We start from the raw sequence: 24,323 nt of genomic DNA on the forward strand, positions 1-24,323 counted from the left end.
GGAAAAAATTAATGGATAAATGAAAAATAAATATGAAACATTCACTCCTAAAATGGTGTGCATGAAAAGAAGAATGGGGAATGAGCATGGTCTTTCTTGGTTTGTTTTTCTGTTGTTGCTTTTGTTTTGTTTTGCTTCCCAGGTGGGAAAAAAAGATACTTTGCTTGGTAAAATTACATTTTTAATAAGCCGCCACACATTCAGGAATACTGTCTTCAATAAGGATGTGCACTCTTAGTATGAGGTTCAAATTGTCATTTATATTTATTCGATCTATTGTCTAAAAAGTCTTACTACTGTTATCTTCATAAAAACACGATATGAATTCCTAACAGGTGAACTTATGATGGTCAGTTTGCAAGGGCTCTGAAGCCAGGCAGCAGGCAGTGTAAACCACGTGCTAGGCTGTAAGTGAGGAAAACACAGTAGACCTCATACTCCAATCTGCACCACTTGTCAAGCTTAAGTCATTTCAACAAGTTTATAAACATAAGTCACTGAAGATGGCTTTTCTGTACCCTGAGGCTGAGGGAAAAGTACAATTCCTTACAGCATTTTCCACAAACATATTTGTAATTGCCTTCTATAGGCCTAAATGGGAAAGAAAAGTAAGAAGAACAGAGTTATCACATTTCAAATGCCTTTTTGAGATGTTAAATAATGCAGAAAAGTCCTTACTATAGGATCAAATATGTTTCTGTTCCTTTTGAGGACATCATCAAAATGCCTGTTTCCCCTACTAATAGGCCATGTGCCCTCTGTGAAGGAGGGACAGAATCTACTGTCCTGTTTTTGCAGCTGAAGCTCCAGGGTCTCACTAAGTATCTGATTTCATCCACATATTACAAGAAAGCTTTGGAAAGCACCTTGAATTTTGTCTGTAACCAGTTTGTGATGCTTCTTTAATTCTGTCACACAGATCTTTGGATACTTGACTTAAAAAACACCTTTTTACTTTATAATAGTTCAGCTTGCTAAAAAAGGCATATTTTAATTAGTTGACAAGTGAAAAATTATATTTTTAACAAGCAAGAGTTTGCTAATTTGGAAAAAAAATCATTTGAACCTATTCAATCTACACAATGACAAACACATACACATAATTTTTTTTTTTCTTTTTTGTTCCTTACATCAGCCTTTCAAGCAAAGGGAAAATAATCTAATTTCATCTTTCTGCATTTTTGCAGGCTTGACTGCATTAGGAAAGTTTTTCACATTTCTCTTCCTAGTGCATTTTGCCACATTAATTAATTTCTCAAACAACTTCAATTTAATTAAAAAGTAAAGTGTGTGCTCTACTATCAAAATTACTGGCTTATATATCTTTCCTTATCTCTCTTAATTAATACATCTTATTAGTTCCTAGATCTCTGACATCATTTATCTAACACAACAAATATCTTTTACCTTACACAATTAAACAAAATCTGCGTTATGCAGGGTGAGCTCAGAGAGAAAACAAATAAAAATTAACACGTCATATTATTTAGAAATAAATAATCTTTTCAAGTTATATGACTTTAATTACACCCACTATATTATATGACAGAGTATGTATTTTGTCTCCATCCGTGATCCAGCACTACTGGAGACGAGTGATCATTCATGCCCCTTACAGTAAGAATATCAGGAATGGGACTGCCCTGAAAAGGGACAGTGACATGTGAACAGAAGCAAAGTGAGCATCTTACAGTGGAACTCATGGAAGAAGGAGAATATGACCAGTTTTAAAGTCCTAAAACATGCTCCACGCCAGTTTTAAAAATAGTCTAAAATCCCAACCAACCCGATCATAAGATGAATTTGGACACTATGAGGAAATGCATTCTGAACATTAGTACACACACCTCTCCTTCCTCAGGTGAAAAATAGACAACACTTGTTAACACGATAGTTAACGTGTTCCTCTCAGGGAAGATGGCTTCAGACAGATCTTTCTGCTTTAACAGTTCCTCAAGCAACTCTTTTCAGGGAATTTCCACCATAGAAAAATATCTATACTTGATTTTTCTCTATGATTGTAAAAATAATCAGAGCCAGTCCCGTTACAGAGAGCCAAAATAACATTCTACTGAATTATCTTTTCAGGTGAAAAAAAATCACTTAATTTCGTTCTGCTTTTCATAACTTTTTCTCATCACATATTTAAAAGCCCTCCCACACTCATGTTTGCAAAACACACTCTTTTAGGACTGACTCAGTGTGTTTCTGAAACAGGACTGTCTGGCCATGTGCTATTTAAGGACTAATAAGACAGTCGTCAATTAAGTTGAGTGCTGAAAGACAGGGACTTTCCACCTCAGAAGTGAAGGGAAACTAACAGAGTAACACTGTTTCTGGAGAATAGGGTTGATCCAGGAGAGGAGCCAATGTACTCCATGCAATCAAAGAATGCTAAATGACTGTGGTGTGAACTGAACAAGCACCAGGAGATCAAAGCATAATCAAACCACCTGAGCTTTACTGTAAATGTTTTAAGATCCAAGCATAGCCCGACCAGGCTTTGTAAGGATGGAGACAGAGGTACTGAAAATAAATAGCATGACAGAAGGACACATCGTAAAATGTAAAGCATGCTGGCTCTATAAGCCTGCTTGCTCATTTTCTTTGGAGTGACTATGTTTAATTTTTCACTGGAAGGAAAGATTAATATCATGTCCACATGTGGCCAGTAAACTAACTTCTCTGTGGCTGAGTTAGATATTTAGTCACATAATTAGCCAAATGTCACATAATCAGGGCGAACACTAAGGAAGCCAAAATAACCAACCAGCTGTGTTGCAATCCAGTGACTCAGGAGACTTGTTGTGAACTTTATAGCGTTACTAGTAGCAATACTGCTGATTGAGCAGGATCATGAATAGATTTGCAATCACACATTCTTCATCTTCCTTTTAAAAAAATCTTGGGGATGATAATATTCAAAAGTAGCCGGAACGCATTAGCAAGCATTTATTTATTTACTTTACATGTTACTCTTAATCTCATAAAACTGAAGAGTGCCCAATTTTGAAATGATGGATTTTTGTGAGTCAAAACTACTGAGTGCCTAAGAATAGTTAATACACTCAGGTTCTGCTTCTTTAGCCAAATTAAATGTTTTGTACTGTCCAAATATTTCGACATCTCAAAAACATGAAAACATACATATAGAGCTAGTTATGTTGGCCAAACTCCCTGTTTACTCTCAGCTGCCCACTTTTCAATTTGTTTTTCTTCCTTCCGTCATTGATTGAAAACCTTTGGGAATACAGCTAGCTCCACCTGTAGTCTAGACCTCTGAAACTTCTGTGATCGCACACTAGATTTACTGCCTCTCAACATTTCTTTTATGCAGAATGAAAGGTACTTTCACTCATTTCACACCTATAAAAATGCTTTTTATTCATTTTAATTCATTCAATTTTTTAAGGAAAGAAGTGCTTACTTCATGTGTAATACCTCAAGATCACTGAATTCCTTAGTTAGACAGATCTCTTAGACTTGTCCATATTCTCTTCATCTCCCTTAAGTTATGGCTTAATGGTCTAAGCAACCAGGAGGTCCATCTTTCAAGAACTCAACAGATACACCTTGAGAGTTCATTGTGCAGATGCTTCACTAAGTGCGCAGAATTCTTTTTCCACAGCTATCTTACTATTTGTGCTATTTTACAATGATAGCATCTGGTCAAAATAAAATCTCGACAGTTACTACTAGTAACAATAGGATGATGCTCATTCAGCTAGCCACGTGGTGATGCATCCACGGCGCATGTGACACCTTGGGCTACCCACAGGACTAGTCATGCGAGGCACTGAGGTAAAACAGCACGTACTGTGATACAGGAATTTGTTAATTCCGTCTTTACACATATGACAAAGATTAAATGAGAAGGAAACAGAGTGGATCACAGACTAACCCCTATTCTTTCTCATCATTAATGTTCAGAGGAGTTCCAAACACATGATTTTCCAAACACATTTTTTTTCTTCCTTCGGTTGGCCAAGCTCACTGTGTGTTCTCTGTACTGACGTTGAAATCCCTCAGCCCAAACTGGCATTACCAATGGAATCACATTTGTCAACCGAGCATGAAATGGGGGATAACCTCTCCTCTCCTCTTCCCTCAGAGGAAGCTGATGGTTCCTGTCTGCTCCCATCCTGTTTTTGAGCTTAAAGAGTCAAGAGAACAGAGAATCTCTAATACCTGGTTTTGTTTGGGGCTTTGTGGTTACTCTCTCAAAGTGGCTAGGGGAAGCTGAAACGTGTACCCTATCGATCTCTCTGACTTTCTTGAGGTGAGGACAGCAGGCCCCAAACAGACCTGAAACCAACAATTTTGCAATACTTTGAGGTAAGGAACTACCTCCACTTTAGAGGTGAGGAACTAGGTCAAAGTGACTGAGAAACATGTCTGAGGACACAGTGCATATAAAAGAAAAGCACATCTATTTTAGAATGACTTTAGGACAGGAGTTTTAACTGACACTATTTACATATGGATTTCTTTCAGAATCAAAGAAAATGTCTTTAAGTTCATATTTTGCCCCAACCTCCCTATAGAAGAAAGAATGCCTTACCATTTGGTCATAAGCATAATATATAAGGCCACTCAGTCATGACATTCCCCAAATTCTGAGCAGTTATTAAACAAAGGGCTTTAAGTATCTGAAACATAAAAATAATACTTTCACCTCAGATCTCTTGAGGAAAAGAATTTTCAAAATACTGGTAAAATGATTAAATATTTAATCTATGTGACTTTTTGAAACATGAAGCATAGGGTTAATAGTTGAACAAAACAGAAACAGACTCACAGACATAGAAAACAAACTTATGGTTACCAGGGTGGGAAAGGGGTAGGTGGAGGGGTAAGTTGGAAGTTTGGGATTTGCAGATGCTAACTACTATATATAAAATAGACTAACAAGGTCCTGCTATATGTATAGTCCAGGGAACTATATTAAGTACCTTAAACTAGCTTATAATGAAAAAGAATATGAAAAGAATTTATATATAACTGAATCACTATGCTGTACACCAGAAATTTACAGAACACTGTAAACTGACTACACTTCAATGCAAAAAGAAAAAAAAAAGTTGATTTATATGTAGTATACCATTATGTAGTAAACAAAGCATAAGGAACAGAAACGAAGCATATTGAAGATTTGTACTTTCAGTATAGTAAATGGACACAAAAATATACAATCACACACATATCACATTTTATGCTTGCTGACAATAAAATCTTCAGGTGGATAGAAATAAACGCAAATGACACATATCATGAAAATAACTAAGTGACTAAACAGAAGAGAATTTTTTTTCACAAACCCAGATTTGTTTACATCACTGGCAAAGGTGGGAAGAACAGTGTCATATTATTTATAGGGAAATTGCAGAACGAGAAAAAAATTAAACTCATTCTAGAAGATGAAGATCTGAATACCAAGAAATATGTTAGACTGCATCTCACATGATTAATTCTAGCATTATGGAAATCAGGAAGAGTTTTTCATTGTGATTCTACATTTTTAATCAAGCTCAAACTTAGCATTCATCATCCTTCTTAATTTTCAGTGGCTATATTACAAATCATCTATTTTTTGAGAAAAGATGAAAAAATAGAGGAAGGGGAGTAATAGTGGTAGTAAGAGGTAAAAAGTAAGACGTCAGAAGGACAGTGATTTGCATATGTTATTCTTCTCACTTAAAAATAAAATCTCACACTTTCTGGTTGTCAATGAATGGCTGTGTGCACTAAGCTACATGAAGGTAAGAGCTTTAACTGCTGTTCTCCACCTGGGACTTAACAATATATTTATAGAAGTTCATAAATTTTATGAGCATTGTTAAAAACTTACAGGGGGAGGGTACAGCTCAGTGACAGAGCTCATGCTTAGCATGCATGAGGTCCTGGATTCAATCCCTAGTACCTCCATTAAATAAATAAATAAATTTTTAAAAATCCTAATTACCCCCCACCCCAAAAAAAAAGGAGAGAGAGAGAGGTGGTCAATAACAAGTCATCTCTCCAAAAAAAAACCACACTTGTTATACTACATGAATTTTCAAAGTTATTTAAATATGATCTATTCATTTCACTCTTCATCACAATTAAGAACTTGCATGTTTGTGCAAAAGTTTTACAAGAGTGAACATATACAGTAGCAAGACTAATATTTATTTGAATTGTTATAAATGTCAAGTTTCTTGAAAACACATATAAAACGAATATTAAGCATGCCTTCTAAATCTTTCCTTTGTAATTAAAAAGAAAAGATCATTTAAAATTTTCTGAAGGGGTGTGAAGAGAGAATTCTGGCAGCTGTTCACTGTCTTGGGTAAAAATTCATTATTGTGATAGCCAAGACAAAAGGATGGGAAACCAAGCAAGATTCTTAAAATGTATTTCCAAGTACTCTTGTCCTCATCAGGGAACTGCACGACTCCACTGATCAGTGGCTGCTGAGCAGTTACTGTTGTTTTACAGAGGGAAGAACTGATTCAGCAAAGAATTTATGTTCTTAAAAATTATGCTGTGCATTAAAAGGAAGGAAATGGCATTCAAGAAATACTATGGCCGAGACTTTAATCACCCATGCCAGAAAACCAAGGCAGAACAACTGTAACTTTTTCTCTTTGCAATTCATGGTGTTAATAAACTATGTACAATATGGTCGTTCACTTGCTGTGGGAAATGTATCTGAGTTTCTTAACTTTTAGTGATTACACCATTAAACTTCTCACAGTGACACTGCATTGACGTGAAATTTTCTTGTTTAAGAAAACAAAAATTTTGTCATTCTAAATTATTTTTTCTTTTCATTTTTTGAAAGTATAATCCAAGGATAAATAATGATTTCTAACTTAGTATATATGATTTATCTGACACCTGTTCCTGGAAAGACAGTTTATTTAGGCATTCTGATACCCATTAAGCATTCAGAAAAGTATCATGTCATGAGTGGATAAAAATGAATGTTTTATTTTCTGATATCACAAGATAGGCCAATGCAACTTCACATTTATTACACCATATTTAATTCTAAATGGACTTTTCTCATACTCTATTTTAGTAGAAAGTCACATTTTGACTTGACTGAAAGGCCCTGATCTCCATAATTCTTTTATCCTCCATATCTAATTCATTACAAAGTCCCGAAATTTCTCCTGAATATATTCTCTCTTCTTTACTTCTATTGATATTTTCTGAACTTAGGCACCACCATGTTTTTTGAACTTTCACTGCAATAATTTCCTAATTATTTTTCAAACTATTAGTTAGAACCATTAGTGAATCAAGAACTAAATTTGGGGTCATTGATCAGCAATTTTTAAAGAGTGAAAAAGAATACAATGGATTATAGTAGAAAATGACAGTGTTTCATGCACATAACTTTATGGAAATTTGTTTCAGATTTCTGTGTGTGTGTGTGTGTGTGTGTGTGTGTAGTAACAGCAGCTTGCCACGCATCTTTATTAAACAGCATTAAAAAACACTGCTCTAACCAGTTCCCTAATATAAGGGCTCCAACTTAAGGTCATTCTCTGTTTCAAGGATGATATCATCTTATTAATATGAATATTTGATCATGTTACTAACCTAAACAAAAATCCTCAGTGACATCAGTCTAGGGCTTTTATAACTTGTCCCTCCCTACCCTTACTTTCCAGAAGTTTCTCTCTACGTATCTGCCTGTCTTAGACCCCAATGGCGTCACACTACTCCATGTACTTTTCTCTCTCTCTCCCTTTACTTATGATGATGTCTCTGCCTGAAAAGCCCTCCCTCTCCAAGACACTCTAGCCTCCAACCTAAAAAAAGGCATCTTTTTTCCCCTTAAAACTCAAAGGTTAATATCCATTGCAATGCTTTACATGATTTCTTTGGCAGAATTAATTGCTTCTACTACACTGTTCTAAAATATTTACTTATATCTTTACTCTACCTTGTATGGAACTCTATTATATTCAGTTGCTTGTACAGGGTTGGTATCTTTAATGCAATTAGTCAAGCTAACCATAAAAATGATGACTGGTACTCTGTGTGAATTGAGAACCTGTTTACAATGATATTTAATATCTCAGTCTTCCACGACTGCTACGGAGGCTCTAAATCAAGTTCTGAAAACACAAAGGCCCTTGGGCTGGAGGTTAACATAACTCTGAAAAATGTGTAATTTTGCTTGGATATTTCTCCACTTAAAGGGGACAGGCTCTCCTGGGCTTGTGATGATAAATGCTAAAGGAAACAAATCTACCACCTGGATTGCGCTCCCTGACTGACAATCTGTGAGTTCTGCACTAAATCTTCTGATTCCCTGTACAATCACTTCAATTTTTATTTTTAACGTGTTTGTTCTGTTAAACATGTTAAAGATGTTTCATTTGAAAGCTGATACAATGTGTTTTGGGAGGTGAGTTAAGGAAAACAAAAGATACTAGGATGTGTTAATCTGAAAACTGCACTTCAACTGTAGCTGTTAAAATGTTTACCTCTCAGAAGGTGTGCTAACTAAAATACATCTAAGTTGAAAAAAATCATCCTTTTAAGTTGGAATTACTTAAATTAAAACAAGAAACACAATCTGTTTGACTGATGTGGGCATTTCAGGGGAGTAATGTTTTCTGAGAGTAGAAATGTCATCATTCAAAACAAGTTAAGAAAGACTAGAAAGGCTGATAATTGTTTTCATCCTGATTTTTAAAAACACCCATAAGTAAAAACTTACCCATAAAAGAGTTGGTACATAGGGATGATAAGTGGAAAAAAGAAACTACATTGTTTAGCACTCTTCCAATCGGTAGGCTTCCTCCCCCCCTTTAATTTATAACAGTTTTAGTTTGTGGTTTTATATAAATAAAACTCCCAGTTCTCCCTTAACCAAGACACTGTTCTGTTTTTTTGTCAAACATCACATAAAATATTGAGATATGCTTAAAAATCTACTATACATTAAAATTATCCAAGACTTAGAAATCTTCTCACTAAATAAAGAAGAGATCAGAAATATCTTTGTGTTGAAGGAACCAAATTAAGCATTCCAAGTATTAATAGTGTTCTTAAGTTACATACGGGAGATCATGCCTAGGAAATTTGAAAAAAAGTGAAGGGCAAGGCGTGTGTATGTACACGTTTGAAAGGTAAGCAGGATTATTAGTAACGATCTCAGCCATTGAGGCTAAAAAGCATGAAAAGCACATCCACACAATTGACTGCCAAGAATAAGGGCAAGAATTTCCATAAAAATACAACATTCCGGGAAAGGGAATTATTTTCTTGTCCCAAACAGAGCTGCCTTAAAACTTAGTTTCATTCATTTTTATAATTCCTTCCTTCTGCTTCCCTGGCAGCAGTGCTTTGCTCTTAGCCCTACCATTACTGTTACCGTATGGCTTTGTGACCCCTGTCTCCACATCCGTCTCTTCCATCAGACTGCAGACTCCAAACAGGATAGCCCAAGTGATCTCTCCTTATATCCCTAACACCTACTGAAGTCCCTCAGAACTTGGCATCTAGCGGCCACTTGATTACTGCTGCTGAATGAAGAAATACTTGTTGCATTAATGTGACAACAAATTAATGGAACAACTGCTTCCATTTCTAAACTTCACATAAATGTATTTTTTTATTTTTAAAATAATCATACTGAGGAGTCCTACATTTTTGCCAAAGGTGATACCAATGCTTAAAAAATAATTACAGGACCCTAATTTTGAACTTTTTTCCTTAATAAGTTTTAATCACAATAGAAAAATACCTCTTACTTCTTTACAGGACCACCACGTTTTTGGCTCAAGATCATGTTGTTTAGTCTGATCATTTACATAATTCACTAAAGATAACAAGAGCTATCAGCTACTCCCTGATGTCAGATACTAGACATATCCAAGTTATTCAAATTTTAAAGAACATCCAAATAAGTAAGTATAAGTAATTATATTTTATAAGTGAGGAAAAAAGTTTCAGTTTACAAATCTTCAGAGCAGGAATTTAAATCCAACTTTGAATCTAAAACACTATGGATCCAAAACTTACCGCACAATACTGCAGGTTGAAATGCTTTTGATTATCCAAAGTACATATTAATTCCTTCTTTCTCTCCCTCTCCCTCCCTCCCTCTCCCTCTCTCTCTCTCACACACAAAACACATACTACACTTGACACTAATGGCAGAATACTGAAAACTACAGACTACAAAACTCCGTAGGTTGAATTTTTATGTGTTTGTTAAAAAAAAAAAAAAAATTCATGCTTAATGTCACTCAGGCAGGGCTGGAGCTGGAACATAAACCCAAATCTCCTAATGCCCAGTATATTACTCCTCCCATTTACACTCCAGATTTTAAAGATAATCTTCAAAATAAGACTGTTTTCACTTTCAAAACAGCATTTGTGTTCACTGCATGGGGAAATACGCACACACACACTGATACTAACAAAAACATAAATGAAGCTACTTTTCCAACGAAACACACTGCTATGTCCCCCTCTAAAAGACAAACACTATTAACACTTGGTACCATATTGACTTCTAATATATATTTTTTTGAGTTTCCAGTAATGGCATAAATCAAATTGTGGTTCCAAGAATTTCGGTGGATTGCCAGTGAAGAAGATATGGGAAGGAGGTCTTATCTCCTAGAAAGATGTTAGGGTCCTTTCCCCAAAATTATACTATACAACGCTGATGTAAAACAACTTCTCTCCCTTCTGACAATAACTATTCAATGGTTCTTCCTTACAAATTTTATACACAACATGATGTCTCAAGCCTGACCTCATCACACTTACAATAATCCGTATTAATCATTAAAACGTAGTTTGGGGTTTTCTTGGCTAAGAAATGATACCTTTTCTATGATTCTAAGACCTAACACTGGCCTGCATACATCAGGAGGAAAGGCAATACTCCTGAACCAAAGGAAACTAAAAGCCAGATTGAAGGACATTATATTAAGAGGAAAATGTTATTTCCACAAGTTGACTGATGAGAAGGAAATTTATTCATCAAACATGGCAACCAGAAGGAAAAAAAAAATTCAGACAACAATGCAGGTTGACAGGATCTATTCCAAATTTGTCTACTGAATCATAAGAAAATAGAGTCATAGACTTTCAGAGCCAGAAAGGAATTTATGGGTCCATTTAGTTCAACAGCCGCACCTGGCATATCAGGAAACTAAAACCCAAAATGGTGACATTACTTGTTCAAAGTCACACAGCTGTATTTAGTGGCAATGCTGGCAAGAGGATCCAAGTTTCTAAACTGCCTGCTGAGTTTTATTTCAATTACACTTCATGGGAGAGTACGTACTACCCAGCAACAATGGCCATTAAACTGCAAATATTTACATCTTCTGTGTACCTGGGTCACAGACAGAATTTTCACACCGTGAATCGACAAATACGTTAGTCCTAAATCATCAAAAGGAAGACAGATTTACATTTACTGCATATATAACTGATTTGTACTTAGATTTATTCCAGAAAATTTCACACATACTATTTTATTTCTATAATCACAAAAAAGGGAAGACAGAAATTATTTTCCTCATATTACATGTAAAAAAAATGGGGCTTAGAAAAATAAATAAATCATTTAAGAATGAACATGTATTAGATGGAAAAGATGGAACCTGAATCCAGATTTACCTGATTTAAAGTTTTATCTCATTTGTAAGATGTTAGCTTCCATAAGAGAACAGGTCAGGAGTATCCTGCTCATTTACCTGTCTTTAGAAAATTTCGACATATTTTTGGCACTCAATAAGTGCTTAATAAAAGAAAGGAATTCTCACAAAATGGTCAGTTGATCACAACTGGGGAAAATGCTGAACATTATAAAGTCAACTTGGTGTTTTTATTATGTACATATTGTGAAATGACTGACACAACCTAATTACCATTCACATAGTTACCATTTTGTGTCTTTGTGTGTATGTGATTTTATTTGTTGTTCAACTTGTTTTGTTAGCCTAGACTCTGAAAAATGGCTGGTACCTTGTGGAAATGTCAGGCATTAAAAGGCATTCACTCTTCTGTCTTTCATGCTAAGTCATCAAAATTTGAAATGTACCCTAATTAAAACCATTTCTCACTGGTCTTCACATTGCAGAGTAAACATATAATCAGATTACTTTACAATCTAGTGCAGCACTGTTACTTCTAACTGAAAAAGATAAGTGTTTCCAATCTTCATTTGAAAATAAGGTATTGTACTTTGAGTATCTCAGAAAAAAGCTCTGTTGGTGCTTCCTTCCCCAACTTACTATGCGCGCTCAGGAAAGCCACTCAAACTCTGTTCTATGGAAAAATGTAGTTGGTTAACCTAAGCCTAACTTCCTCAGTGGAACCAAAGGGAACCAATTTGTATTATTCAAGATTCATTTTCCGTCATCCAAAAAATGTTACACTTTAGAACGTGGCACATTCACATTCACTATCATTTGCCCTTTCCATGTATTATATAATTCATATATTCCTTGATTTTCTTAAATTGCCTTCCACCATCTCTCCCCACTGTCACTATCTTACTTTGCCCTCATTATCTCCATCTTTAGACTGTTTTCAGTATTACCATCTTTGTCCCCCTGTAATTTAGCACCTAGAAATTTTCCTGAAATTTAAATGTGATCATGACATCCCTCTGCTAAGTGGCTCCACAGACTGCCTTCTAAATGAAGTCCAACCTCCTTAGCAAGATACAATGGACCCTGCACAACCTGTCTGTCAGCCTCCCTCTCCAGCCTCAGCTGCTTCCACTGACACACAGGACCCTGCACAACCTGTCTGTCAGCCTCCCTCTCCAGCCTCAGCTGCTTCCACTGACACACACACAAACTTCTATTCCAGTGAACTGAAACTACTCAGAGGCCCAGAAAAGCCACCGGTTCCTATGCCCAAGTTCACTGGCACATCCTTGATCCAGTTTGAACCAGGTCTCACTCTTTCTCTCCTTTCTGATCGCCTCAGTTTTCATCATAAACGAACTTCTCTCAGGAAATCATCCTTTACCACCCAACTTATGTCTCCTCTCCGCCTTATTATCAATGTCTTTTTCTGTGAGTGCCTCTAATAAAGCAATTTGTACATTATTAGTTCATTACTTTATTTCCTTTACTAGACTGTAATCATCTCAAAAGTAAAGGCTTGCTCTTCATTTCTGTATCTTCCTGATAAGTAGCTGAATAAAAGAGTGAAGAAATTAATGAATAAATTATAAGACAGATCAAAGCTCTGTTATGTATCACTTGAAAACAAACAGTACTGAAAAGTTCCTTTGTGTTTGGCCTTGGAATACATATTTGGGCCAAAGTCCACTTACAGTTGAGTTTAACAGAAAAATAACAAATGCTTAACATCCCAAACTGAGGCCATCTTTTGAAAATCTACGGAATGACCAGCTGCCCATTTGCTAATGCTCATTGGATGTCACAGAAGAATGATCTCTACAATATTTTACATTTATAAGACTTCCCATCAGAGCTTGCTTGCCTTGTCATCTTACTCTGTCCTATGACTTGGGTTTCATCACATCTGCCTCCTCTAGTACCTTGCTTATTGAGCACTCTTTCTATTTCTTACCTTCGCTTTATTTATTATCATGGCCCTTCCATCAGCAAATATGCTCGTTGTTCTATACCTCTACATTCTTCTCCTGCTTATAATAGCAGAAACAACAACCAAACCCTACTAAGAATGAACAGATGAACCAACAAACCAACAAACTGTGAGGACCCCTCTTGGACTACAGGATACCATGTAAATCCTACACACGGTGAAAGAATCCTTCATTATTTAAGGCCAACATACCTTGTCATTTCCCCTCCCACATTGTTCCTCATTACGAACCTAACAGTAGAGTAGTCCCAAACTCTGTCTTATCTCAAGACCATGGAGAGCATTTGCCTTTGTGCTTACTGTTCCCTTTTCCTGAGATTCCTCTTCCACATGTTACATGACTAATCATCCAGATGTACAATTATTTACTAATCCTTTCTTGCTGTGTGTTACAAAATACCTTTATCTTAAACCATTGTTCACATTTGGGTAAATTCCTAGAACTGGAAATGGCGAATAAAGGAGTCCACTTGTTTTAAGGCTTGGTGGACTTTTTTGACCTAACTTTTGGAAAAGATGTGTCAATTTACATTTTTAAAAGCATTTCACAAGAGTGCCAATATCCATGTAACTTTTCACTGAGTATTAAGAATTTTAAATATCCTTGTTTGATTGATAGATGAGAAACTGTATTTACTTACAACACTGCATTTTTAGAAAATAAGATCAGCATTCAAAAATAATCTTAAAAGTGTCTCTTGTAGATAAAATCTTTTTATCCAAGGAGTGACATGATTGGAGGAAAAAAAGTTAGAGCCCTACCTCACATCACAGTCTATAAAAAGTTCCACATTTAGTTTTAAGTAAAATTTTAAAAATCATAAATACCCAGAATAAAATAGAAACTCTGATTTCTACACAGAACATGAATTTTATGGTTACAATCAATAGAAATCACAAAGATAATTAGTTTTCTAAAAACTACAAAATTTCATAGATTAAAAATATGAATGAAACATTAGGTAAAAATAAGGTAGAAAATAGAAGCAGCAAATATAACGTAAGTGATACTGTTATTTCTAAAATATAAAGTGGTTATTTTAATCAATAAGAATTTTTTAAAAAATTTTTTAATGCCCTGCACCAGGCTCCCTACCAGGAACTTAGGTGTTTGCAGTTAAAACATTTGAGTTTAGAACAAACATTCCCAGTGAGAGTGCAGGGCAGTAAAATAACGCCATTTGTTCTGTGTGAACACATAGAAAAGTAGGCGTATTTTTTCTCTCCCAGAAGAGTCTATTTTGCTATAAAAGAGTTAGCATTCATGGAAGGGCAAAGTGGATGATTTAAGGTTTGCTATAAATTACCCACCAGTGGAGAATCAAACATTGATTGAGCTGTAAAAATGCATTGTATCGGTCAAGGTGAGTCAATTCTTCCATCTTTTTCTTTTGTGAAACATCTCTTCCCTTCTCTTAGGAAGCTAGATCATCATAAAATAAAACATTTTTATCTCAATACTTTAGTTTCCTGAAGAAATGTATCTCTTCACTACAATTATTTCTAATTTTATACACTCAGATTTCATAGACACTTCTGTCTATTTGAGTAGTGTCCCTGAGTCTTCACATTTTATATTATCTAGTATGTCATTCAGTGTCAACTATACACATGTTTGATAAATTTCATAAATTTGGGGAAGGGCTGTACTCTTGTTTATAGAAGACAATGAGAATTGGCCTCTCTAGTCAGTTAGCATGGCTATTAGAAAATGTAACACTTAGCTTTCAACTGCAATATTTAACTCAAGCAAGATGTGCTTTAGTATCAATCGTCATTAGTTTGGATTTACAGTTCATGCATTTCTTTACTGTATTTCCTGATACTTAGAAAATTACTTTGAAATGATAGGCTTATTATGATGATAGGCTTAGAAAATTACTTTGAAATGATAGGCTTATTAATATCACTGGATGGTGAAAATAATGATGTTCAGAAAATAAGATATTTGTCCAATATTACATTTTCTGGCTTTAATTTTTATTTTATTTTTATTGAATTATGGTTGATGTACATTATATTACTTTCAGGTGTACAACACAGTGCTTCTAGTAACTGTCAGGAACTCAGCTGTTCTGATTCATGGTATCTCAGACATTTCACTATACTACTCATCGTATTTCTGTACTTCTGTATTTTCTTTTTAATTGTTAGGGTTTAAATGACCATAAATGTTTCCTTTCACCTATAGTAGTATATAAGTGATACATACTATCTTCTAAACTCTAAATTCTTCAAATTTTATAGCGTACCTTTAGGTAAGTAATTATACCTGAGGTAAATGTAGGGCTGAGATTTAATAGAGGCAATGCTTTCACTCTGTGGGTTCTCTGAGTAGGTAAACTTGTAACATTCTAGGAAGAGAGAAACAGAAGTAGCATAGAAAGGTACATAACTTCATCCAGTGTCACCTGCAAAGAACTCTGCCTGGACTCTTGGACTCTATTATCAAGTGGTGGTTTTCTTGTACAGCACTGATGCCTTCTCTCTCTCTTTCCAATATTTAGCGTAAGTTAGGACACCCAAATATAAAATACACAAATTAACATCAATAGTACAATGTCTCTAATGCTTACCAATTTTATTAACTTAATGATGATGCTCCTAGTGTTATCATTATTCATCTTCAGGTGACATTAAAGAGTCACTGAAGTTAAATTTGGCTCAGATACGGTACTATTCAGACCGTCCCATAAACTGCACGTAAAGTCTAAATGTAGTTTCAACTATCTTACAATATAGCTATAGTAAGGCTCACCATACTCTTTAGATGGTGTTAATTACTGCTCCACACCATGTAAAGGTGACTGAGTATCAGCGATTTAGCCCATTCATTCTGTAAGGTGTGTAGTTGTTCGGTGTGCTCTGGTCAGTGTATGACAGGCTGTCAGACAGTTCGTGGTACTAATACCTCGTCAGGTTCTGTAACATCTTTTAAAATGTATTGTGTGTGATACTTAACATACTTTACATCCTGGAATATTTCAAAGACTTCAGGTAAAATTCTGAGTTTGAACAGTGTCATTCAGTACTAGAAGCAAACCCTTTATTCTTAAAAGTTTTGTAAATTATTCTGCATAATTGGAAATAGATCTGGCCAAAGACAAATATTTTAAATTTACCATTTGTCTTCAGAGATACCTTGTTTCAGTGATCATTCCGGACCCCACAAAGCCCCAGGCCTCCTTTAGGAGGAATACTGGGACACTCCTGTCTCTAACTGTGCTCCACTCATGACTGGCCCATGGCTGGCACTCATAAAGGCTTCTCCTATGAACAAACTGATACAGTAAGTTAGCACCTTTGAGAAAATAATCTGATGTTTACCTTTTAACATGTTATTTTCATTTAAAATGACTGTAAGAATAATACCACACAAATGTGTTTCAAGATTAGAATTGTAGATAATGTGGTGCCTGAATGTGAGAAGGGTTTTAGGGAATTATTCGCAGAGGCCTCTAAACTGACTGGTCTAAAAGTACTGGTACAGGGAGTGTTTCACAATTTTAAAATCATATATATATATATATATATATATATATATATATCTGCTTTTTTCTGTCTAACATGATTATAATTGATGTTAAAACTGTAACATTAGTCAATTAAATATTTGGAATGTCTTTTTATTAATTAATGCAATAAAGCTCTCATCAGACCTAGAACCACACTCACTTAAAAACAGCACAGATGCAGATGTTGTCTGAAGAAAAGAAGAGTTTATCCCAGAGAGGAAAAAGAGGATAGTATTGGAGATAAAGTAAACGTCAAGCAGAACATTCTTTTTTATAGATACTGGTCTGTGCCTACTCTCTGGATGCAGGAGCACATAAAGGGAAGCCACTGTTTCCTCCAGTTTCAAAACAGCACATCCAGAGAATTCAAAACACCTACCAATATCTGAAGAAGTAGGTATAATAAATAATCTTACAATAATATTTCCTCTCCTGCCATTTGTATCAACATGGATGGACCTTGAAGCCTTATGCTAAGAGAAAAAAGTCAGACAGAGAAAGATAAATGTGATACAATAACATTTATTTGTGGAATCTAAAGTAGCCAAATATATAGAAACAGAGAGGAGAATGGTGATTACCAGGGTCGGGGGCGGTGGGGGAAATGGAGAGATTCTGGTCAAAGGGTACAAACTTTCAGTTAGAAGATGAGTAAGTTCTGGGGATCTGATGTACAGCACGGTGATTATAATTAACAATGCTGTATAAAATACCTGAAGGTTGCTGAGAGAGTAGATCTGAAATGTTCTCATCACAAAAAAGAAATGATGACTATGTGACATGATGGATGTGTTAGCTAACACTATGGAGGTGATCATACTGCATATATATGTGTATCAAATCAACACATTGTACACCTGAAACGTATACGATGTTCTATGTCCATTATATCTCAGTAAAGGCAGGAAAATAAAAAATTTCCTTTTAGGCCCCCATTTTCTTTTCTTCTCAAGAAGATGAGAGAAGGTTTATAACTGACACATCAATGCTAGGCTAAATTAAATTTTTGCATATCTGGAGCCATATGACACGATCTTTAATACAAGATAAAGAACTCACAAGAACTTTATCATCCTGTATGAATTTTCCCTTTCAGAGAGAATTGTAGGTCTACAGAAGATCTTTTCAATCTCGGTGAGTGACCGACTGCCCGTGTTTCTCTACCTTGGCCTCCTTCCTTGCAACGTGGCGCTCCCTAATTGAGGAACTACAGATTGGGTGTCTTGAGGGTTGCACATAGAAAAAATACTGATCAAATGTATATAACATTATTATTTGAGTTGGGATTTTTAGGCATTTTTAAGAAATAAAATTATTTCCCTTTGTTCATTTTCTGTTATTTACATACATATGAGACCTATATTTTACAAATTAATTCAGTATTTAGTCAGTAATTACAGAATCAAAGTTAAGCTTTACTTGATTTTCTTACCCTCATTTTTTGTCCTTTAAGCATCATGTAATGATATTGATCAGGGCTCCTATTTTGTGTAAGAGCCCACGGAACCCAGCATTTAGTTGATTACTTTATGACATAAACAGCCACTGAGGGAGTATCTCTTCTAGGAGAGGTAACACGTGACAATGTGTGTGTGTGTGTGCCTGTATTTGTGTATAGCTACCATTACATGTGCAACATAAAACATGGGTGCTTTTCACAGGCTTATTTAAAAATATTGTGGGATATTAAAAATAACATTCTCCAAAACTACATTTCACGGGATAATAATGCCATGAATCTGTGGGTTGCCCTGCTCCTCAACAGGACAACGGTTTGGAGGAAGAGATTCCTGTTTGCATGTAATAATGCATTTTGTATGTCATTAAACCAAGAAGACAGCATTTTATTTCTTTAAAGCACTTTCAGAAAAAATTATGGTGAAATTTAAACTCTAACTAGTGCTAAATGAAGCTTGTATCTAAAAATAATGCTTTGCTTTATAAAGTTAGAGGCCAACCAAACACAATACCTGGGTGAATCTGATCCTTGGGAGGTCACTAAACTAACAGCGCCCTCTGCAAGCAGATCAGGCACAGATCCTCTCACAACAAACTTACTAATCTAACAGGAAAATGGGAAAACAGGCAAACAAACCGGGAACAACAGGCTACACATGCAAATGCAAACGACCAACTCAAACGAGCTGTTGCTATACAGACACACATACACACAACAGAGCTCTGCAAAGGAGAGAAGTATGAAAGACTTTAAAGATCGTTACTAAAATTTATAACAATTTTAACCAGTTTGATACAGAAGGGAAGCTTTGAAGGAGCGGGGCTTTGAGTTCTAGAGTAGAAGAGACACACGTCCAACAAAAGGCCACATATACTTGGGGAAGGAAAAGATACTTGGTGCACACATGATGAGCCAGATGCCATGAGAAAGATGAGTTGCAGAAAGGATGGAGTTCTGGTATAATATGTCACTGAAGTTCCTTGCATCCATAAGACTCAAAGGAATGAGTGCCCCAACTAGATATTATTACAAAACAAATAAACAAAAAACAAAGAAAGAGAGAAAGAAAGAGAGAAAGGGAGAAAGGGAGAAAGAGAGAGAGAGAGAAAGAAAAGAAAGAAAGAAAGAAAGAAAGAAAGAAAGAAAGAAAGAAAGAAAGAAAGAAAGAAAGAAAGAAAGAAGAAAAGAAAAGAAAAGAAAAGAAAAGAAAAGAAAAGAAAAGAAAGGAAAGGAAAGGAAAGGAAAGGAAAGGAAAGGAAAGGAAAGGAAAGGAAAGAAAAGAAAAGAAAAGAAAAGAAAAGAAAAGAAAAGAAAAGAAAGAAAAAATGATTTTCTGCAGGGAGTATTAGCTTCTAATAATAGGTGGATCCTTGCCCAAATTTTTCTTGGAAAATCAGAAACCCAACTTGGGCTATACTTCCCTATTACATACTTTAATCCAGAACATTCCAACTTCTATTTTTGGAAACCAGTAAAACTAGGCAGAAAACAAAAATAATTATGACGATGATTTTCATGTCTTCATAAGATGCTTATCCTAATTTTTCTATACCTCTTGATAAGACCATAAAACAACTACAGATTCACAGGATTGATCACTATTGTGTTCTTGTTAAATATGTTGTAAAAATAACCATAGCTTAGAAAAATATAAATAACTCTTGAAGTTCTATTCCTAAAAACACTCGACTTACAAATGATCACCAGTGAGTGACTTGCAATAAGTAGATAAATAAGTTCTGGAGTGCTAATGCACAGCACAGTGATTACAGTCATCCTGTATTATCAACCTCAAACTTGCTAAAATACTAGATCTTAATTGCTGTCACCACAGAAAAAGAAGAGATAATTATGTGACCTGACTGAGGTGTGAGCTAACATTACAATCTTCATTTCAGAGTTAGAGGTGGGTCTGGATCTGATGGGTTACGTAGATCCCCAAAGCTTAGAAGGATGTAGGAACAAGGAGTCAGTCAGATTTGGATCCCAGATTCCTCCAGGATCAATTAACTTTAAAAATTCTCTTCTTTACATTATAACAATTTCTACTATGCTCTAAGATATTTTCTGCTTTATCTTACTTGCCCTCTGATTTTAGTCTCTTCAGAAATTCTAGAAGCCTCACTTTTTCCTCACAACCACACTTCACACAGACTTCAATGTTTGAAGCTCATTATTTTCACTTCCACTGTCATTCCCTCATCAAATGTTTTTGCCTCCTCTTTGGACGTAATTTTCTTTGTATATCTACATGTTGACAGGGTCTTTCTCTCAGTTCAATCGATTTAAAAGTTTACATTTTTGAAGACTCAGCTGATGTCAAATCAGTCTCTAACCCTGCCTCCAATGGAAAAAACTTACACTAGTTAGGTAAAATGTTCATGAATTATACTCATTGTTATAAATCATAGTCCCTGAGGGTGTTCTCTATTATGATTTTGCACGGCTATTATCAATTTATAAAAGATTGTTGACTATGATTAATACTTACGTAATTATACTTATTTTAAGGCTATGTTTCAAAAAGATTTTTCAAGGTCTGTATAGGCTGGATTCCAGCATAGCTTCAAGACTTCACGTTATTTGTCAACATGGCAAATCAGCATACTTTCCTACCTATCTTTATATTGCAGTATTTCATATTTCATCATACATGTTTCATTTATTCAGCAAATTTTTCTAAAGGACTAAAACAAGCCAAAAATTCTATTCAGGTATATGAATTGAGAATTAAAAAGTGCTAAGTAATATCTTGTGTTGTCATCACAATCCTATGTCTACTGTTGTGTTTCAATTAATCAAAAGTGAATCAAACACATGGCTCACCGAATACATGCTGACCATCAATGAAAAACAAACAGAATTATCTAATTATGTGAGAAAACTCAAAAACTAAAATATACTAACATACACAAATACCATGTATGAAGACTAATGAAGACAATTTGGCCCAAGATATCAAATATAAACTTAAATTACTTTCTTAGGATCTGCTAAATAATTGTCATTAAAAAAAAGTAAAATTAATTCGTATCTGTTACATCACTGCATAGTAATATTCATAATTTTATGAATAAATTAATATAATCTACGAATATAAAGAAGATTATGAACATAATTAAGTGAATTAATTCATTCACTAATAGAAATAATTAATTGTTGTTGTTAGTGAATGAAATAGCTTTTCTGTGTGAGTATTAAATTTAATAAAACTGTCAAGTGGCCAAAAAAGAAAAAAAAACCTGGTATGAATCTTATTGCTATAAGATCAACTTTTCCTTCAATGATACAATAATTTTAATTTTACATCCCAGGGTAAATGTAAATTTGGATACTTTACAGATTAAGATATTATAGATAAGTATTTGTCTGAGCTTTCATTAACTGATTACTCATATTAGATTTAAACATTTCTGCCAGTTTTCTACTCCTAAAACATCTCTGAAGAAATTCCAATCTTTAGGAACAGAAGAAAGCTCACCTTATTATAAAATTGTGACTGTCGATCTCTTTTCCACATTCACTATCTAGCAGAATGCCAGAATTTCCAACAACTGCACAGGTCTTAAATCTGCGATTTTTCATTGGTGAAACTTCGGGTAGGAGGCTATGCAGATCCCGAGAAATATTCAGTGTCCGGCGCCTGTCCAGCACATAGTGTATGACATCGCCAGGCTTAAAACTGCTCTTGACCACTGAGACATCTCGTTCTGCATCTAGGAAACGAAGAATGTTCTTCCTATATTTGAAATACAGGCAAAGTTTTTCGTTAATGACAACATATCCAAGGACTGGTATTACCATTTACAAAGTAACCTAGGATAAAATGTAAATTGGTAAATCACTGCTCTTTAATTTTCAGGTGGTAATTAAACCAACCAATTAAGTAGATTCTGTAAGAAGTAAAATATTTTAAAAAATCATTTGTACATAGTTTTTCAATGATTTTGTAAACAGATACGTAGTATACACATCTATTTGTGGAGTGAAAAAATCCCCCTCATTTATCAAAATATAAGGAAAAATTAGTTTATTAGGTAAAATACAAGTGCCATGACTTGACTTTGCTTAACTAGATAGTATTCTGCTAGTGTTAATTCATTATCTATAGTTATCTATTTTTGTTTCATGTTGTCCAATTAAGTTGAATACAAAAAACTCAAAACTGTTTGGAATTATACCTTAGTTAACTCTATTAAAAGAACTGACTTTCCCAACAAGCTTACTAACATTTATCCAAATCATGGGTATATTACAATTATTTGAAGAAAAGTTAAAAGTATATCACTGTATGTATATGAAAGTTTTTCTTCCAAGCTCAAGAATCCAGAAAGTAAGATGGTATATTAGAAGAAAAGACAGACAGATAGAACACTGGACCATGTCTGGCAGAGATAGCTGATGGTTCTTTCTTCCCTTTTCTTTCCATATTTGAATCCTCTCTGTTTTATTTGGGCACAGAGATGCTCAGCTAGAACATTTCCAAGTTTCCAAATCCAGGTGCAGCTGGGTTTGTTTACGTGAGTTAGTTTTCTTAAACAGGATATGAGTGGGTCACGTGCATCCCTATATGAGAAAGAAAGAAACTTTCAGCCTGTCTGACCCACTGTATTTCAAAGTCTCCTTTTTTATGGAAGTCTAGCTCATCTCATAACTAATAAGGAAACTAACAATAGATGTGAGAGGCTACATAAACATATATGCACATGCTAAGTTAGATGAAAAATGATAAAATAGAGCTGGCTGGAAAGCTGGTGATCCCTAGCATGATATTGGATAGCACCTGATATAAACGTTGTCCACAGTAATTTGGGAGTCATGTCCTGTATCTAATAAGCCTGTTGCTCTTGGAGAATTGGCTAAAAGGAGCTTGAGTGTTGTTTTATGTTGGTTGCCCCTTTTGGCAAGGCACTAAAAGAGGCAAAGCCAGGCATGAAATAGCTGAGTCGGAAGCTCAGAAGAAGGAGACTGTCTGCAACAGTCAATAATCTAAACTGTGCGAGAATCCAGTAACTGGGACCTCCTAAATGTTTCCAATAACCCAATTAGCAAGAGATAGACTACAAATCAGAGCCATCCCAGCAGCAAGAGGGATACTGCCTTCTCCCCTGAGTCTACAGATTTAAATGACTTAAAAGTCGCTGCCAGTACACTGAGGAAAAGGAGGGAGAGGACTGAATAATTAGAGGAGAGTCAGAAGGCTAAAGAACTGTGTTCAGAAGGAATCTTTGGAGTTACTTATACCAGGAACTAATGACATGGAAATAGCCCAGGAGTCTAGAAAAGTTTTGAGGGAATTTTGGGAATTCTATTGACAAAGAAAACTGTGACCCTGGTCTGCAAAAGTCTGGGATTGCTTGATCCTCAAGCTACCAAACATACACCAGCTAGAAGCAGTCTGAGAAAGCACTCTCTGGGTTGGAAACTGGTTATTATTTACTGAAGTGCTCTTATTGCAAGCTTGTATTTTCAGAGTGCTAAAAACAATGTCATTACTATAACATTCAACATGACAGACATATTTTTCCTCTAATGCTATTATTGTTTAAGTTTCATCACTTTTGTAAACTTTGTTACTGAGCAGAAAATATGATCTCTTCCTATTACTCCATCAAAAGGGCAATTCCCCAAATCATACTTATAAGCCAGGATGACTAGCAAGAAGCGATGTAAAATCACTAACTCGTATCTTTCCTTTTGTTTTCTTTATTTTGGTTTGCTTTAAATAGGTCCCAGTT

At 35.1% G+C, this 24,323-nt stretch overlaps 1 protein-coding gene across 2 annotated transcripts in view; it reads right to left on the reverse strand.

Moving 5' to 3' along the window:
* ST8SIA4 (ST8 alpha-N-acetyl-neuraminide alpha-2,8-sialyltransferase 4) overlaps positions 1-24,323 on the reverse strand; it is an 87,836-nt gene that overhangs the window by 50,236 nt on the left and 13,277 nt on the right. For both annotated transcript variants that reach the window (XM_006184282.3, XM_032476425.1), the window contains exon 3: positions 22,067-22,324. In XM_006184282.3, the coding sequence (XP_006184344.1) occupies positions 22,067-22,324 (258 nt within the window). The remainder of the gene's footprint in view (positions 1-22,066; positions 22,325-24,323) is intronic.

This window comes from Camelus ferus, chromosome 3 (assembly GCF_009834535.1).
Source record: "Camelus ferus isolate YT-003-E chromosome 3, BCGSAC_Cfer_1.0, whole genome shotgun sequence".
NCBI lineage: Eukaryota > Metazoa > Chordata > Mammalia > Artiodactyla > Camelidae > Camelus > Camelus ferus.